Here is an 18,516-nt window from a genome sequence, read left to right as displayed (position 1 = left end):
GGGGTGTACTTCCCCGGAAGCTGGAGGGGAGAAAGATCTACATGCACCCCCTCCACGGAAGAGAACCTGCCAGGGAAGATCCCAGGGGTCTTGGACATTCTGTGTCTCAGCCCTTGGCACTTGGACGTCGGGGAAGACGGGAGAAGCAGAATCAGGCTCCTTCTTTTCCAGACAGGTGCGCGGGAGGGAGGCATCGGAGTAGAGCGGGTCCAGAGGACCGACTGTCTCCCAGGCCTGAATCGTGTAGTGTCCCCAGCCCGGAGGCGCGAGAACAGAGCTGGGTCCCCACGCGGCCCCCACGCTGGGGGGGTCACGACAGGCTCTGCACAAGCCAGGGGTCCTCGGGACAGGCAGACCCTGCACAGGCTCTTCCCGCCGGGAGGACACCCTTATGGTTCACGCTGGAGGCCGAGGGCCAAGTCGGGGGGAGAGGTGTCTGAGTACAAAGACAAACGTCCCCTTCGTAAACAGGCCACGCTGATTCCGCGTCTAAGGGCCGGAACCAGAGTTCTGTGCTGTGCTTTAAGGAGGCCTTAGAAAAACGAAGCGTGTGCTGAAGATAAACGAACCGCATCCCACAGAGCTACCTCTCTGACCACCCAAGAGACTGCATGTCCTTGAGACAGGGTGTGAAGCTGGCCACCAGTCAGAACTTCTGAAAGAATTCTAGAAGGGGGAGGGGCCCCCGAGGGAGCTTCTAGGAGGGAGCCCCTCGTCAGAAGGGCAACGTGTCACCATCTGACCACAGACACGTTGGGGCTAACTCACCACACCACGCTTCCGCGGCCCCAGGGCCACCCAGGGCAACAGACCTCTAGAAGAGAACCACATGCTCCGAACAAGTCCCTGCCTGGGCCTCGGCACCGGGCACGGGGACACGCTTCAACGCGGCGTGCTGGCGCCAGCCACCACTGCCAAATGATGAGCCCCCGGGCGTGCTTCCTCCTCCCTGGGCACCTCACGCCCCTGCCACCCTCCTTCACAGCCGCAGCGCATCGCCCTCACGAGCAGCCGTCTGTTAATGCTCTCAGGGCCACCACAACCCCTTCCTCGGGCTGCTCCGCCCTGGCCCACGGGCACGAGGCTCACACTCCTCTCTGGGTGGTGGCTGGAACACGCATGGCTAAGTGACTGGCATACCCTTTCTCCACTTGGGTCTCACCCTGGCCATTACCACACCTCGGTGGTTGCTCTTCCTAAAACCTTCCAGCAGGAAGGATTCCTCACCGTCGTTTTTATGAGCTACTTCGTGTTTATTTTTAATTTTTTTAACGTTTACTCATTTTTGAGAGACAGAGAGAGATAGAGTGCGAGTGTGGGAAGGGCAGAGAGAGAGGGAGACACAGAATCGGAAGCAGGCTCCAGGCTCTGAGCTGTCAGCACACAGCCCGACGTGGGGCTCGAACCCACGAACCACAATATTGTGACCTGAGACGAAATTGGATGCTCAACCTACTGAGCCACCCAGGCGCTCCATGGGCTATTTTTTTAAATGTTTATTTTGAGAGAGAGAGAGAGAGCACATGTGAGCAGGTGAGGAACAGAGAGAGAGGGAGAGAGAGAATCTCAAGCAGGGTCCTCACTGGCAGCGCAGAGCCCCACATGGGGCTCGATCTCACTAACCATGAGATCGTGACCTGAGCCAAGATCAAGAGTCAGATGCTTAGCCGATCGAGCCACCCAGGCATCCCATGTGCTATTTCTAAGTGGGATGACCACGTCTTAACTGTCTACACTGGCACACTGCCACAAGGGAGCTCAATTAATAATTGCGTTCATACGCAATTGTCCTGTTAGAGCAGGACAATGGTCACCCTACCTGCAGATGGTTTGAACGTAGCGGTCACGGACGCAGAGCCCCAGCGCACCCCAGGTGACACAAAACACGAACAATTAACAGCTCATTGTAGAAAGCCACTGAGGTCTGCCGGTTATTTGTTATCACAACACAGCGTGGTGGACGCTGACAAATACGACCCCTCAGAACTGTGTGGCCCCATTAGCACCGCTGTGAAATGGGGGCAACGCAACAGTACGCTCATCCGCAGGCGGTCGCAGGGGTTAGATGAGCTGATGGAGGGCACAGTGAATGGTGCACCAATGTTAGCCGGAATAACGTGGAAGATAAAAAAAAACACTCAAGATGGGGCACCTGGGTGGCTTAGTCGGTTAAGCGTCTGACTTTCGCTTAGGTCATGATCTCGCGGTTCGTGGGTTCGAGCCCCGCGTCGGGCTCTGTGCTGACTGCCGGCTCAGAGCCTGGAGCCTGTTTCAGTCTGTGACTCCCTCTCTCTCTGACCCTCCCCTGCTCACGCTGTCTCTCTCTCTCTCTCCTAGAAATAAAAAAAAAAAAAAAAAAAACACTCAAGAACACCGTGAAGTCCAAGATCAAGCACACAGGGTTACTACTCAGACACCTGCTCCCACCACACTCATGCTGCCCTGTAGAGGTCCGGGGGCCCCGGCCCCTTTGTCTCAGTCTGTTAGCTGCCCCCGTACCTCTGCCGAGCACGGGGACGCCACAGACCATCACTGTACCTGCTTTCCCGTGTAGTCCCCAGCTCTCTCACCCTTTGGTTTCTTCCATCTCAGATGACAAGGCCTTAACCCTGAATCAAGAGAGCAACCCACCGTTTTTGCCCCTGAGCCCAAATCACTGGCCAAAATCCTCCAGTATTTCCTGAAAAAACTTACGTGGGCTCTTTCTAACCCAAGCTCATAACCTACTCCCTTTTTCCTCATTCAGGAATGAAACAGGGGCGCCTGGGTGGCTCAGTCGGTTAAGCGTCCGACTTCAGCTCAGGTCACAATCTTGTGGTTCTTGGGTTTAAGCCCCACGTCGGGCTCTGTGCTGACAGCTCGGAGCCTGGAGCCTGCTTCAGAGTCTGTCTCCCTCTCTCTCTGCCCCTCACGGGCATCTGTCTCTCTCAAAAATAAGCAAAACAATTAAAAAAAAAAAGGAATGAATCAGAAGCCATTAGGTAGGAACCACATATGTGGGTTCACTGTTCTAACCCACCCAGAACAATCCTTTTCTTTTTTGCTCTGGAATCCGGACCCTCCTACTTCCTGAGGATCTTTGACTTCTCTGCTGGCCCTCAGCCCTTTGAGTGCACATGTGCCGCACATGTCCCCTCTTCTGAAATCACCCCTCAACCTACTCTCCCCCCCCCCGCCCTCACGCCCCACTTGCTCGCAGCTCTCGGGTCCCCAGTCTACTGGAAGCTGCCCTGTCACTTCACCAAATCTGCTCCTGCAAAGGCCATTCGCGGACACTGTTGCTACAACTCGTGGACATTTGTGATCTTTCTTTTTTCCAGCTTATTTATTTATTTTGAGAGAGAGAGAGAGAGAACCAGCAGGGGAGGGGCAGAGAGGGGGGGCACAGAGGATCTGAAGCAGGCCCTCTGCTGACAGCAGGGAGCCCGATGCGGGGCTCGAACTCACGAACCGTGACCTCCTGAGCTGAGCCGAAGTCAGAGCTCAAGAGGCTGAGCCACTCAGGCGCCCCTACATTCTCCATCTGTAATCTCCCTGCCCTCGCTATGTCTTGGCTTCTCCACGCGACCCCCTCCCACTTGGCTTCCAGATGCTTCTCTCCCACTATCCACCCCCAGGTGTCTCCTTCCCAGTCTCTCGCGGGGCCCTCCTCCCCTGCCCTGTCTTAATTGCTGACGTTCCCCATGGGCTGCCTGACCTTCTTTTTCCTTTCTACTTTTCTACTTTCTCTCTTAACTATTACTTACATGCTGAGGGCTCCGAAATCCAAGTCTCTTGCCAGATCTTTCTCCTACTGATTCAACTGGTCGTTCGATGTCCCACTGGGTGTCTCCTCCCTCACTCCTCCACCCTGGACGTCCACCGCCAAACTCGCCATTTCGCCCACCAATCCTGACTCGCTTCTACGATCTGCCCACCATGCGAGCCAGAAACCGGGGACCCCCCACCCGACTTTTCCCAGCCTACGTCCTCTTCACCAACCACAGGGCTCACCAGCTGCCCCCCCCCCGCTTCCTTCTAGTCTCTACTCCTCAGGATCTACTTCCCCTGCTACTTACAAATGCTCTTTCTCGACGATCTTCAGAAAAAGTCTAAATTCCAACCCTAAAACCCTGACTGCACACCTAACCCGACGTCCTTAACGATGCAGTCCGTCTACTGGCTCAGCTTCATCTCGCATCACATTCCCCCAGTCCACACGCCAAACACTCCACGACCTTCAGTTCCCAGATTGCCCCAGGCTTCATGGCACCCCCAGGGTTTCTGTACCCACTGGTCCCCCGCGGAAATGCCCCATGTCCCACCACCAGCTCAGTCACCTATTTGTCTTTACCATGGGTGTGTTCTGTTCTGGGGTGCCTTCTCTGCTTGCAAGACCCTCCCCTCTCCTGGAAACCCATCCGCCAGGCTGAGTGAGCTGCCCCTCTTATGCATTTGCACAGCACCCTGAATGTGCCCCCGCCTGAAAGGTGGTTGTTGACTGACTTGCAGATCTCCTTCACTAAACAGTGACCTCGATTAGTTAGGGACAGAGCCACCTTGTGACTCTAGTTCCTAACACGCCATCTAAGAGTACTCAGTGAATGTTTCAGGAATGAATAGACAAATAGCGACAAATGGTTTCTTGGGTAGCAGCCCCCTCGCTTGCATGCTTGGGAGGAAGAATCATGAGCAACATCAAATGCTGATGAACATTTGAGTGAAGCATCTTTAAATAGAAATCGCTGTGGGGGCGGCTGGGTGGGTCAGCTGGTTGAGCATACAACTTCCGCTCAGGTCATGATCTCATGGTTCATGGGTTCAAGCCCCACATCAGGCTCTCTGCTGTCAGAGCAGAGCCCACTTTGGATTCTCTGTCTCCCTCTCTCTGCCCCTCCCCCGCTTGTGCTCTCTCTCTAAAATAAATTTAAAAACAGTAATTAAAAAATAAAAAATAGGGGCGACTGGGTGGCTCAGTTGGTTAAGCGTCCAACTTCAGCTCAGGTCATGATCACACAGTTTGTGAGATCGAGCCCCGCGTCGGGCTCTATGCTGACAGCTCAGAGCCTGGAGCCTACTTCGGATTCTGTGTCTCCCTCTCTCTCTGCCCCTCCCCCACTCATGCTCTGTCTCTCTCTCTCTCTCTCTCTCTCTCTCAAAAACAAACAAACAAATAAAGAAAAATAGGGTGCCTGGGTGGTTCAGTCGGTTAAGCATATGACTTTGGCTCAGGTCATCATCTCATGGTTCGTGGATTTGAGCCCTGAGTCAGGCTCTAGCGGACAGCTCAGAGCCTGGAGCCTGTTTCAAATTCTGTATCTCCGTTTCTCTGACTCTCCCCAACTTACACACACACACACTCTCTCTCTCTCACTCTCTCTCTTAAAAATAAACATTAAAAAATAATAAAAATTAAAAAAATAAAAAAATACCTAGAGATTACTGTGTGTGTGTGCATGCACCAGAAAGAACAGACAGGTTATGGGAGATTATTCATTTTCCTTTACCTTATTTCCGCCTTTGCTTGTAAATTCCCGGGTCTTTCTCCATCATGATTTCTTGTGTTCAGATAACTTCATTCTGCTCTGTCAACAGCTGAACTTCCTGCACACCACAGAATTTCTCAATATTCTCACTCAGCATTCAGGACAATACTCACACAGCAGCTGTTGTGAATTGGTAAGAATTCTAAAGACCAGAAGAGAATTGCCACTTCCTTGCATGATCAATTTCCCTTCAGTCTTCTTTTTTTTTTTATTTTTTTACATTTATTCATTTTTGAGAGACAGAGATAGAGTGTGATGGGATGGAGAGAGAGAAAGAGACACACATACAGAATCAGAAGCAGGCTGCAGGCTCTGAGCTGTCAGCACAGAGCCCGACATGGGGCTCAAACTCATGAACCGCAACATCATGACCTGAGCCGAGGTCGGATGCTTAACCGACTCAGCCCCCCAGGCGCTGCTCCATTCAGTCTTCTCCTCTCTAGATTCAATGACCTCAACTCCTTTAATTGGGTCAGTAACATGCTGGATGAGCAAATTTAAATTTTTACACTAAGTTACTATCATCTCAAAGGAGACTTGTAATTGACCCTCATAAGGAATTAATTATCAGTTTTTATTTCAATAACTCCCCTTCCATGTTCACATGCTGCAGCTTTAGTTGTTCATGGCTTTCCCCACACTGCTACTCACTTTCAGTTTGTGGTCATTCTGCCCATCCCAAGATCTTTCTACCCTAAACCTGGGGTCATTCTGGTCATTCTTCATTTTGTCAGCTTCATTAATCTGGATGTTCCCTGAGTTTTATTGCAAGAAATTAACAACAATCCATGGATAATGTTAAAACGTTTTAAGAATAAGCTTTAAAATAATTAGCGATCTGTCATTCCATAAGTCTAGACCATACCAAACAAATCTGTGTTTTACACCATTATGGTCATCTTTAAAAAAGAAAGTATCTTGACATAGTTGTTACTAGGCGTTATAAGAGAACGGATGCAGGAATTATAAGAGAACATGCAAAATTCACAAGGACAAGCCGTTTTTAACATCATCCTTTCAATTAGAAATCAAGTCTTCAAGGCACTTAACTTTCATCTATCACCATCATTGTTATATAGTCCTTGTAATGAATTGAATTCGATTCTGGATCAATTGCAGCAGACAACATTTCTTCCATTTCCTCCTGAGAGAAAGGCTCACCTGGGAAGGACAAGAAGGGAAATTCACTGTTGACAATCTTCTGATCTTTTCCCTTCTCTTTCTGACCAGCTTAATTGCCATGGACCCCCACCCCCCAGACCCACACTGTGTCACCGGTTCCTCTCCCTGGGGACGCAGAGTCAGCACATCATGACCAACCGTCCAGACACTCAAAGAGCTGGCAGACTCTGGACTCATTCTCCCTTGCAGACATCCTAGTTCAAGTGAACTATAAAATCGAGCACTCCAGCCAAAACAGCAGGAGAACATTAAGACGTCCTAAATAAGGTTGCTTCTTTATTTCAATTAAAACTATTGGAATCGCCTAAGGGCTCACCCGAAGGCCATGTTTCTATGGAGTCTAACCTTTATATTTAGCAAGGGTGTGAGGTAGGGATTAAATGGTCATGATGCAAAACTACTGAGGAGCAGATGATAGAGACTTGAAGTCTCTGAATCCTTCGCGACGCCGGCCAAGCCCACGGACAGGTGCCGCTCATCCTCCGAGACAAAACGGTCCTCTCTGGTACAGTTTGGCCCAGCGTTGCTGTTGTATGAAATCAAAGTTGCACAGAAAATCTCTGCATTTTGCTGGATGCAGGTAACAGCTGAGGGTCATCTTGGACACTGACTGCAGCAGGATGAGAAGCTACTCAGGAGGAATGTCGGAAAGGTTGCCAACTGCTTAAGAAGGAACTTTGCCCTGATATTAAGCAAAAATACAGACATGTCCAAATCGCCACCTTCCCCAAAGAGTTGCCTCCGAGCCGGTGAGATCCCTTAGCTTCTAAGCTTGTCATGTGCGACGACAAGCAATGTTTTCCAGGTTGGAATTCAGCTAAAACTACAGAGATTATTCAGGTGGGCTTCGTGAGGACAATGATAACGGATTATCAAACAAGGGGAAGGTATCGAGTTCTCGAAACCGTACTTACATCCTAAGAAAAGAGAAAATATGCCTACAAATATGCCATTTCTTATGCCTTTCTTATATCTGATGAAATGGTAAATCCGGTGCCCATGAACTCTCCTTCAGAGAGCACTGGTAACAACCATGTGTTGAGATTTGCAGGAAGTCACCCTCCCCACTTACGGAAGAGGAATCAGCACAGAGACATGAAGCCACCGGCCCCGCAGGTGAGTGGCAGAGCTGGGATCTGGATGCCGTCGTCCAGCTCAAGGTCCGTGAATTCGAGGACCACACATGACCACTCAGTGACACTGCTTCCGTGGGCACGGAAGGACATACGCAGTATTTGATTAAGGATGGGAATGGAATGGGGCGCCTGGGTGGCTCAGTCGGTTAAGCGTCTGGCTTTGGCTCAGGTCATGATCTTGCGGTTTGTGGGTTTGAGCCCCGCATCAGGCTCTGTGCTGACAGCCAGCTCAGAGCCTGGAGCCTGCTTCAGATTCTGTGTCTCCTTCTCTCTTTGAACCTCCCCTGCTCATGGGTCTCTCTCTCTCTCTCTCTCCCAGAAATAAATAAAACATTAAAAAAAAAAAAAAAAAAGGATGGGAACAGAATAGCTTAATGATCAAAAGCACAAACTTGGGGGCACCTGGGAGGCTCAGTCGGTTAAGCATCTGACTCTTGATTTCAGTTCAGTTATGATCTCATGGTTCATGAGATCCAGCCCCACATAAGACTCTATGCTGGTAGTGTGTGGCCTGCTTGGGAGTCTCTCTCTCTTTCTCTCTCTCTCTCAAAATAAATAAACATTTAAAAAAACCACAATCTTGGGAGGCAGACTACCTGGGTTCAAATGCTAAGCTGTCTCAATTAGCTTTAAGATCCTGGGCAAATCACTTCAGCTCTCTGTGCCTCAGTTTTCCTGCCTGTGAAATGGAGCTGATAATCGCAGCATCTATCTAACATGGTTGTTAGGAGGGTTAAACGTGCTATTAGCTAAATAACACTTAGAACATTGCCTGGCACACGGGTGGTAACACATATTAGCTTAAACACAGTCGTGGGGACCTTCCCTGCTGCTAAACACTTCCTGACACCGTCACATGCCCGCACATCTTGCGGGAACTGGATTCACTGTGCTGTAACATGTGGTTTATCCTGGGCGGTCGGAATGGGTTCCCAGTCTGACTAACCATCCGTACGTGTTGTCTCTGCCTCCTGCTGTCACTCATCAAGACCCACGGATCCTACACTGTAAACAGGCCCTCTGTACCCAGCTCTCCTTTTTCAGTTTATTTATTTTTGAGAGAGAGCGCACGCACACACGTGACTGGGGGAGGGGCAGAGAGGGGACACAGAAGATCCGAAGCTGGCTCTGCAATGACAGCACAGAGTCCGACGCAGGGCTCGCCCTCATGAACCCTGAGATCATGACCCAAGCGGAAGCCAGGAGCTTAACCGACTGAGCCCCCCGGGGGGCTGCTGTACCTGTCTCTCCTTTCCATCTCCCCTGCTAGCACTGGCCTGACGTGGCTGGGGGCCTGTACAAAGCCACGGCAGCCTCCTGACTGGTCTTGTACTCCAATAAACCACCAGTACCAGACTGACCTTCCAACGACCCCTCCTGCACTGGGGGGCCCATCCACTCAACACCCCGCGATGCTCCCGTGGGGCCCACAGGGTGAGGCCCAGCCCCCAAGCCCAGCCCTGGCAGGCTGGCCCCCAGATCTACCTGGATTTGTCTCCTGTTTGCTGGCAAGATCCCCAGGGGCTCTCCACTCAGGGTCCGTGATACAGCGGTTCCAATGCCCGCTTTCCACCTCCCCACCTCCGTTCGCACGATGTAATCAATACCTGTCTCTCTCCACCGGGCCCCTTCACGAATCCTTCCTTCATCTGCTCATTCGTTTATTCATTCAACTCACATTTGTTGAGACTTACAGTGGTCGGGGACGGGGGCTATAGCACGTAAGATTTTACTCTTGCTCTCAGGGCACCTAGGGGGCTGTCTGTTGAGCACCTAACTTTGGCTCAGGTCATGATCTCCCAGTTTGTGAGTTTGAGCCCCGTGTTGGGCTCTGTGCTGACAGCTCAGAGCCTGGATCCTGCTTCAGATTCTGACTCTCTCTCTCTCTCTCTCTGCCCCTTCCCCCGCTCATACTCTGTCTCTCTCTCTCTCTCTAAAAAATAAATATTAAAAAAATTCTTTTTTGTTGTTGTTTTTTTTGTTTGTTTGTTTGTTTTATTTATTTCTAGGAGAGAGAGACAGTGTGAGCAGGGGAGAGTCAGAGAGAGAGGGAGACACAGACTCTGAAACAGACTCCAGGCTCTGAGCTGGCAGTCAGCACAGAGCCTGACGCGGGGCTTGAACCCACGAACCGCGAGACCATGACCTACGCGAAAGTCGGACGCTTAACTGACTAAGCCACCCAGGCGCCCCAAAAAAATTCTTAATAAAAATAAAGCATCCTCTAAAATTTTTCCATAATTGTTGTTAAGTTATGAATCGCTTCAATTAGTCACAGTTATAAAGGAAGTCATAAATCACTCTTACCTTCTTCAGTCATATATTTGATCAGTTCTTCCTTCGAAAGAAACCCACGTTTAAATGGATCTAATACCTATGAGAAAATAAAAGGTAGATATTATATTTTGGGTTTGGTGAATAAATTCTACATGATGAATTTTTCGCATAAATATATATAAAATCCGGAGTTTACACACCTCAAACGCTCGAAGAAGGACATCTTCTGGAATTGGTCTGTATCTAAGGACACAGTAAAGGGAGCAAATGTCACAGTATTTAGCTCAGTCTCTATACAACAAATGATCACATAAAACAAAATAAAAGCTGCTAATATACAAGGATAATAGTACTCCCCTCCCTGAAACAGCTTTGGATTTCTAGAGATGAAAGTTGAAAGCACTTCACACCCACAGAAAATATTTGGTTCAAAAATCACATGATGTTATCTATTCACCTTTATCATCGTGATGAAAATCTACTTATTGGGAAATAAAATGTCTACGATAAACCTACTGTGGTAAGCTAACGCTACATGGTCTTTAGAAAAAATAATTAGGGCTCATTGTCAGAGATGATTCAAAATAGATGACAATAAATATGCTGTTGATTTCTGCTTTGGGTGGCCTTTTCCCTCTGTAATTACACTTTGATGGTCAGATGAATACAAACATGGTTGATATTTCTAAGCACATGCCAAATGGCAGTTCAGAATTACAGTGACTGGGGTGCCCACGTGGCTCAGTCAATTAAGCATCCAACTCTTCGTTTTGGCTCATGTCATGATCTCACGGTTCGTGAGTTCGAGGCCCACACTGGGCTCCATGCTGTCAGTGTGGAGCTTGCCTGGGATTCTCTCTCCCTCCCGCTCTCTCTGGTCCTCCCCTGCTTGTTCTCTCTCTCTCCCTCTCCTTCTCTCTCTCTCTTAAAATAAATAAACTTTAAAAATTTTAAAACAAAAGTATAGTGAAAAGTCAGAAGGATGCTATCCCAGGATAAATACTGGTTAGCTGAGTAGAATATACAAAGTGAAAAGGCCAAGTGTTTGTAAATTAAGATAATCCTAATCATCACCTTCACAACTGCAGGCACCTTCTTACCTTCTTTCCAATAGTACTTCAGTCATCACTGGAAGAAATTTTTCAAATCGAATGTATCCGGTGGGTTCTTCTTCCTCTACCTAAACATTCCACACAAAATAGCCACATGTTACTTCAGCAAGTGTACTGAGCAACTCCTTTCCCAAGCACTGTGCCAAGGGCTAGGGATTTGATAGTGAGCATACCTGGATCACTCATGAGGAAATCATACTGGAGCTTAATTATAAAGGGTGAGTAGGAGGTACTTAGACAAAGCCGGCAGAGACGAGACTCCAGGCAGAGGAAATGGGGTGCACAAAGACCCCATGGAAGCCAGGAGGCTGGAGGAGGGATGTTAGGGAGCAAGATGGAGAATTTTCCAGATGAAGCTGGAGGGAGAGACAGAAACCAGAACTTGCTGGGTCTTATCGTCCATGAAAGTGACTTTGGCTGTCATCCTAAGACCAAGATCCCTGAGGTCTGGTAGATGTGTGTGATGATCACACTGGTTGTGGGCAAAGTGGCTTCTGCCGTGGGCTCAGCAGCCTTGACAGAGCGTGGATTAGAGCGGTGGCCATGGCAAAGAAGTGGATGCTTCAAGAACCATTTAAGAAGTAAAAACAGTAGGATGGAGCTGCATCTATTATGGGCAAAGATGAGACCCAAGAGAAGAGTCGAGGACTCTGACTTGCAGAAATGGGATGGCATGATGCTCTTCCCTGTGATAAGGAGAAGGGCTCGGATTAGGGGACCAATCATATCTTAAGGATCAGGGGACATACCAAGTCACCGTAATATTTACTAAATGCGCACATGGTTAATGGAACTTTGCTCTACCACCACTAAATAAGAGAACACTACACCTGAGAAAGAGAAATTCTGGTACCCAGCACTTTTAGATGAGAACGAGAGGCTCTGGCCCATAGGTTCAATGTCGATGGTGTGGCGGTACAAAACACTATCAATCTTCATTTTCATGTCAGGCTATTTACAAGGAGCTGTAAATTTTCCACGCCCTTTCAAAAATCCTATTAAAGGCTCATAGATCCCAATTCAACACAGGACCTTTTAACAGATTTATTCTTTGAATGAAAAATAAGAAATCTATAGGCTGCTGCTAAATGGAACACACTGTCGTCCAGATGACAACTATTTTTTAATGTTTATCCTAGAGGCTCAGGGGCCCACCTGGTATGAGTGGGGCCCTCAGACTCCACTATGAACAGAAAATGTCATCCATCTCATGACAGAATGATACTCTGGACTCTCTGAGCCCATCAATACACCAACAATTGTCTTAGAAACTGCCTCTTGGTACAAGGAATAATTTTACAAATTAATGTTCATCTGGCTCTGATGTGCTTGAGTAATGCTCTGTAGCTTCCAACCCCAGGAGCCTCTTAAAAATCAAATGTCAGCCGGGGCGCCTGGGTGGCTTAGTCAGTTAAGCGTCCGACTTTCTCTTAGGTCATGATCTCGCGGTTCGTGGATTCGAGCCCCGTGTCGGGCTCTGTGCTGACTGCCAGCTCGGAGCCTGGAGCCTGTTTCAGTCTGTGACTCCCTCTCTCTCTGACCCTCCCCTGCTCACACTGTCTCTCTCTCTTTCTCTCTCTCTCCTAGAAATAAATAAAACATTTTTTAAAAAAATCAAATGTTAGCCTCATGAGACTACCTTTGGAAGGATCATTTTCAAATTAAAATGGCAAGTTTCTATGCTGATCACTCCACAGATCTGCTCCAGAAGCCAGGGCAATAGTTTGCCTCCCTTTCTCCCCAATCCCAACAAATAAATCACTGTGGAGCAAACAGTCTCGACCTTGAAAGATCAAAACCCCTCTATATTTTATGAGCACCCTCATCAATCTACAAATGTTCCATAGGTTGTCCAAAGGGAGCTCAGCTCTGTGGCACTCTCTCCACCACGTGAGAATTCACAACACACGGCATGTGCTCCGTAATGCTCCCCTGGCTCCCACACGATTTCCATGAGCCCCCCGGGGCTCACAACGCTGGGGTAAAAACCACAATCATTCTGGCCCCATCTGTCTGTGAGAGCCAAAACTGCACAAAAGCAGTAAGTCAGAGTAGATCTTCAGCAAATCAGGAAAGCAGAAGACACACATGCTTTCCTTATTTTTTTTTTAATTTTTTAATGTTTTTTATTTATTTCTGAGAGACAGAGATAGCGTGAGCAAGAGAGGGTCAGAGAGAGAGGGAGATACAGAATCAGAAGTAGGCTCCAGGCTCTGAGCTGTCAGCACAGACCCCAACGCAGGGCTCGAACCCACGAACCCTGAGATCATGACCTGAGCCGAAGTCGGACACTTAACTGACTGAGCCACCCAGGCGCCCCCCCTTATTTTTTTTTAAGATGGATAATGAATAAACAGGGGACTCACAGTTAAAAAGAAGAAAAATAAGTAAGTCCACCATCAACTTGAGCAGAATGTGAAAAATCTTTCTATGACCCAACACTGTCCTCTAGAGGCCACATCTAATCCATTCTTTTGTGCAAAAAGATGTAGAAGCAATGGCATAAAAACAATGCAATTATATAATAATTCTTTTAATTTTTTTTTTTTTTGAGAGAGAGAGACAGAGCACAAGCGGGGGTAGGGGCAGATAGAGAGGAGGAGACACAGAACCCAAAGCAGGCTCCAGGCTCCAAGCTGTCAGCACAGAGCCTGACACAGGGCTTGAACCAACGAACTGCAAAATCATGACCTGAGCCTAAGTCAGATGCTAACTGACTGAGCCACACACGTGCCCCAATTATATGATAATTCTTAATACATAGTATTAATAAAGTGCTTTGGACTAGAAACTGTTTTGTATTAGAAAAGGTCGTTAAGCATTTAAAAGCCCTTTTTATTTTAGAATAGTTTTAGATTTAGAGAAAAGTTGTAAAGATAGTACACAGTTCCCATACACCCCCAGCCAGTTTCCCCTATTGTTAACCCTTCCATTTCTATGGTACAGTGCTAGTTGGTTCATTGTCACAATTAATGAAGTGATATTAATACATTAGTATTCACTAAACTCTATGCTTTATTTGGATTCCATTTGTTTTTCTAAAACTCATTTTTATTTTTTTCTTATTTTTAAACGTTTAATTTTGAGAGAGAGAGCATGAGCAGGGAAGAGGTGAAGAGGGAGAGGGGGATGGGGCTCAAACTCTCGAACTGTGAGATCATGACCTCAGCTAAAGTTGGATGCTCAACTGACGGAGCCACCCAGGCGCCCCTAAAAGTCATTTTGAAAATATGATATATTTCTCTATCATAAAAAAGAAACCATATGAGAAGGGCAGAATCTGGAAGCATGAATGAGGAGAGGGAAGACTAAGATGTGGTTCTGTTATTTCTGGTGCAGGGCAAGCTAGTTAACTTTTTGAGGCCGTAAGATAGGACAAAAATATTATGTTCTAGAAATGTTATGCAATAATGGCTCAAAGGTTATTTAGAACCACATATTAAAATGCCATTAAGATTTAATAGAAATATATCAAATATCAAATTATATATGTGTGGGGGGAGTATAGAACGAGGATACATCCATAGATATAGGGAGAGGCAGAGAGAGGTTGAGTTGTATCCTCCCCAAATTCCTATGCTGGAGTCCTAACCCCCATACCTCAGAATGTGATTTATGTGGAGAGAGGGTATTTAAAGAGGTAATCAAGCTAAATTGACCTGTTGTCCTTATAAAAATGGGAAATTTAAACACAGAGACATGCACACAGGGAGAATGCCATGTGAACCTGAAGACAGCCATCTCCAAGCCACAGAGAAAGGCCTGGAACAGATCCTTCCCTCACAGAGACCAGAAGGAACCAACGCAGCCCATGCCTTGACTTGTAGGTCTAACCTGCAGGACTGTTGGATAAATTCCTGTTATTTAAGCCACTGCTTGTGGTACTCTGTCCTGGTAACCCTACCAAACGTATACACACACACACACACACACACACACACACACACATATACGTATATACATATATACACACATACATATTCTAAGTATGCATGACACACTGTAACCCAAAGACTTTGAATCACTACCAAGCTTAAGTTCCTACAATTACCAACTGGAGATTAACAACGCAGATATTCGAAATTCAGAACTGATTTTTACAGAGTTGATATGGAGCAAATAACACAGCCCAGACCTACTTTCTCCAAGAGAAAACTCAATGAAGTGACTTATAATGAAGAGAACTCAAGAAAGACCCCCCACATGGAGGAGACATATTGGAAAAAACTAGGAATTCATTGCCATTTCTTCACTCCAAGCAAAGGCATACTGGGGAAACTTACTTCTCTATTGGGTAGTTTCTTTAAAAAATAAATAAATAAATGTTGCCTTTCTCATGGAAGAATATCACAATATATTCCCCTTGTTAGACCAAAGAGAGTTTCAAACATTCTGACTAATATGCCCCTTCCTGTCCTCACCTGTAAAGGGCATGTGGCATGTTTACCTCACACAGTTGCTCCGAAGTTTACATGAGACGACATGAGGTGTTCTGTGAACTGTGAGTCTCTCTTTTTTTTAATTTATTTAATTTATTTATTTTGAGAGAGAGAGAGTGTGAGCAGGGGAGGGGCAGTGAGAGAGGAAGAGAGAATCTTAAGCAGGCTCTGCATGGTCAACAAGGAGCCCAATGTGGAGGCTCGAACCCACGAACCAGGAGATCATGACCTGAGCCGAAACCAAGAGTCAGATGCCCAGCTGACTGAGCGGCCCAGGAGCCCCAGCTGTGAGTCTCTTGTTGTGAGTATGACGATTCAATCAAGAGTGCGCACACATCTGGGTCTATATCGTGCAACGCCACCTCCTCCTAAAAGCAGCAATGTCTGGTGCCGAAATCTCAAGCACATGCTCCCCACCCACCAAACGGATCTAGCTTGTCCATACAGGAGGGGGACCTGCCTCCACCTGTAAATGCCACGTGGTGAGTGGCGAGGACGTGCTCCATAGCCAGGCATATCCTGTGCCTCGTGCCGGGCCCCGGCCCCCCCTAGAGGACAGGGCATGTGCTCCCTTCTGCTGTCTCCTTCTGTGCCTCTGTGGACCGACTGGCAGGACAGGGGAGCGTCACAGTCAGCCACCAACACATCCCTCCCCTTCAAAAGACACAAAGAAACCCAACAAAGGCATCACGTTACCACAAACAGGAATGGGGCAGAGTCCCTTATAATCAGGTTTGTCTCAGCTACGAGGAGGGCTAACGTGCTGAAAAGGAGGTCACAACTGGCAAGTGGCCTGGGCAGCATTTGTGAATGCAGAAGTAACAGACCCCTTGGCAGGAAGATCCCGCCTCCAAGCACCCCCTCACAGCGAATCCATCTTACTCGTGTGCGGGCAGATGTTCGCCTGGCAGACCAAGGCCCTGATCCGCCTGGCTGCTCCCCTCCAAAGAACTACGCGAAGAGACTATACTGCTTCGTTGGCACACCGAGGGCCAGCTCTTGGAGGCGACCACGGTGCTTGCAGACACCCCAGTCTCCCTGCACCCTCTCCCCGCCATCAAGAAGTCCCAGTAAATAGGGACGGTGTGGGATTTTGAAAAACATCAACATGTGTCTAAGTCTCAAGGCATGAGGCAAATACGGTTTCTCGCTCCACTTTGCCAAAAGTCCATTTTCTTCCTGTATTTTGCTTCTGCAGAAAGTTGAGCACAGGGTGGTGAAGTGCCCTCCTGGTCCATAATTTGGTCAGGAGTTTTGATGGGACCACAGCCCAGAGTGCTCTACGCCCATAGTGAAATCATCTTTATTCCCACGGTGAAATCATTATGCCGTCCCTTTTCTCATTAAAGCATTATTTACTTTAATGCTGAACTTACTGAGTAGGTGCAATAAAACACACAGTGAAAATTCATTTCTCCCCAGTGACACTCACTCAGTCAATAAATTGAATGATTTCATGCTTCACAAAAGCAAGATAATATCAGTAGTTAAGATGGTTTATAAAGCACCTACATTCCATCTAGTTCCAGGTCACCAAATAAGATATACATACCATTTCTTTAACTCTTTGTGGTTAAAAAATAAAAACAAAAACCACGAGATATTTTAAGTTAGGCTCTAAATATCACATAGTCAAAATCTGATACAAATCATGACTCAAAGCAATAACAGCACAATTTTGAAAAAGTATTTCTCTACCTTGGATGGACTATTTTATTAACAAAAATTCATTGGCATTTGCCAAAAAGATTATCTTAACAAATGAAAAATCTTAAAGCCACCTACTTGAAGGGCTCACGGGTGGTTCAGGCAGTTGAGGATCTGACGTCAGCTCAGGTCATGATCTCTCAATTCATGAGTCCGAGTTCCACGTCTGGCTCTGTGCTGACAGCTCACAGCCTGGAGCCTGCTTCAGATTCTTTGTCTCCCTCTCTTTGCCCCTCCCGTACTCATGCTCTGTCTCTGTCTCTGTTTCTGTCTCTCTCTCTCTCAAAAATAAACATTAAAAAAAATTTAAGCCACCTACTTTAGAAAATTTATTTACTCCAAAACAAAAATCAGGATACATTTCTTTTGGGTTATGAATTTCTTATTAAGATAAGTATCAATGAGCACTTGGGTGGCTCAGTCGGTTAAGCCTCCAACTTCAGCTCAGGTCATGATCACACAGCTCGTGAATTTGAGTCCTGGGTCAGGGCTCTATGCTGACAGCTTGGAGCCTGGATCCTGCTTCAGATTCTATGTCTCCCTCTCTCTCTGCCCCTCCCCTGTGCTCACTCTCTCGCTCTCTTGCTCTTTCTCTCTCTCTCTCTGTCTCTCTCTCTCAAAAATAAACATTAAATTTTTTTTAAAAAGATGAGTATCAAAAAAAAAGTTGGAATCAATCAACCATCAGAGATACTAAGAATCATCAGGTGGCTAAGGCAGACAATTAAGAAGTTCCCTTCCAACTGTGAGTTTCTAGAACTTGAGGTTAAAATGAGATTTCCCCATTTTATCCTCTTGTAGGGAGGAGTGGTCAAGGGGTTCCAGTTAAACTAACTGCACTGTAAGATTACAGTTTTATGTTAAAAACACGCACACAGAAAAAAATGTGGAAGGAAGCGCACTACAATATTACAATGATTATATTACGGTGATGGATTATTGGAAAGGATTTTTCTCTATTTAAAAATTTTCTACAATATATGACTTACTTTATCACAATAAACATTGAAATAAAACTTGTATTAGTCTCTTGTTATGGTTGGTTTATATAAAATTATGAAATGTATTTATTCACATTACATATTCATGTAGGAGACAGAAAATGACTCTTATCCACCGATTTCCCTGGGTCTTGTTT

General features: G+C 47.0%; 1 protein-coding gene across 2 annotated transcripts in view; it reads right to left on the bottom strand.

Moving 5' to 3' along the window:
* Positions 1-6,107: 6,107 nt before the first annotated feature.
* Positions 6,108-18,516, bottom strand: part of EFCAB2 (EF-hand calcium binding domain 2) — a 102,050-nt gene continuing 89,641 nt past the window's right edge. For both annotated transcript variants that reach the window (XM_039237469.1, XM_039237470.1), the window contains 4 exons: positions 11,221-11,300; positions 10,321-10,363; positions 10,151-10,217; positions 6,108-6,686 (listed from right to left, as the gene is read on the bottom strand). In XM_039237469.1, the coding sequence (XP_039093400.1) occupies positions 6,571-6,686; positions 10,151-10,217; positions 10,321-10,363; positions 11,221-11,300 (306 nt within the window). In that variant the 3' untranslated portion in view covers positions 6,108-6,570. The remainder of the gene's footprint in view (positions 6,687-10,150; positions 10,218-10,320; positions 10,364-11,220; positions 11,301-18,516) is intronic.

The sequence above is a fragment of the Hyaena hyaena genome, unplaced genomic scaffold (assembly GCF_003009895.1).
Source record: "Hyaena hyaena isolate Hyena2069 unplaced genomic scaffold, ASM300989v1 scaffold_127, whole genome shotgun sequence".
Lineage (NCBI taxonomy): Eukaryota > Metazoa > Chordata > Mammalia > Carnivora > Hyaenidae > Hyaena > Hyaena hyaena.
This window is presented reverse-complemented; position numbering and strand designations above follow the sequence as displayed.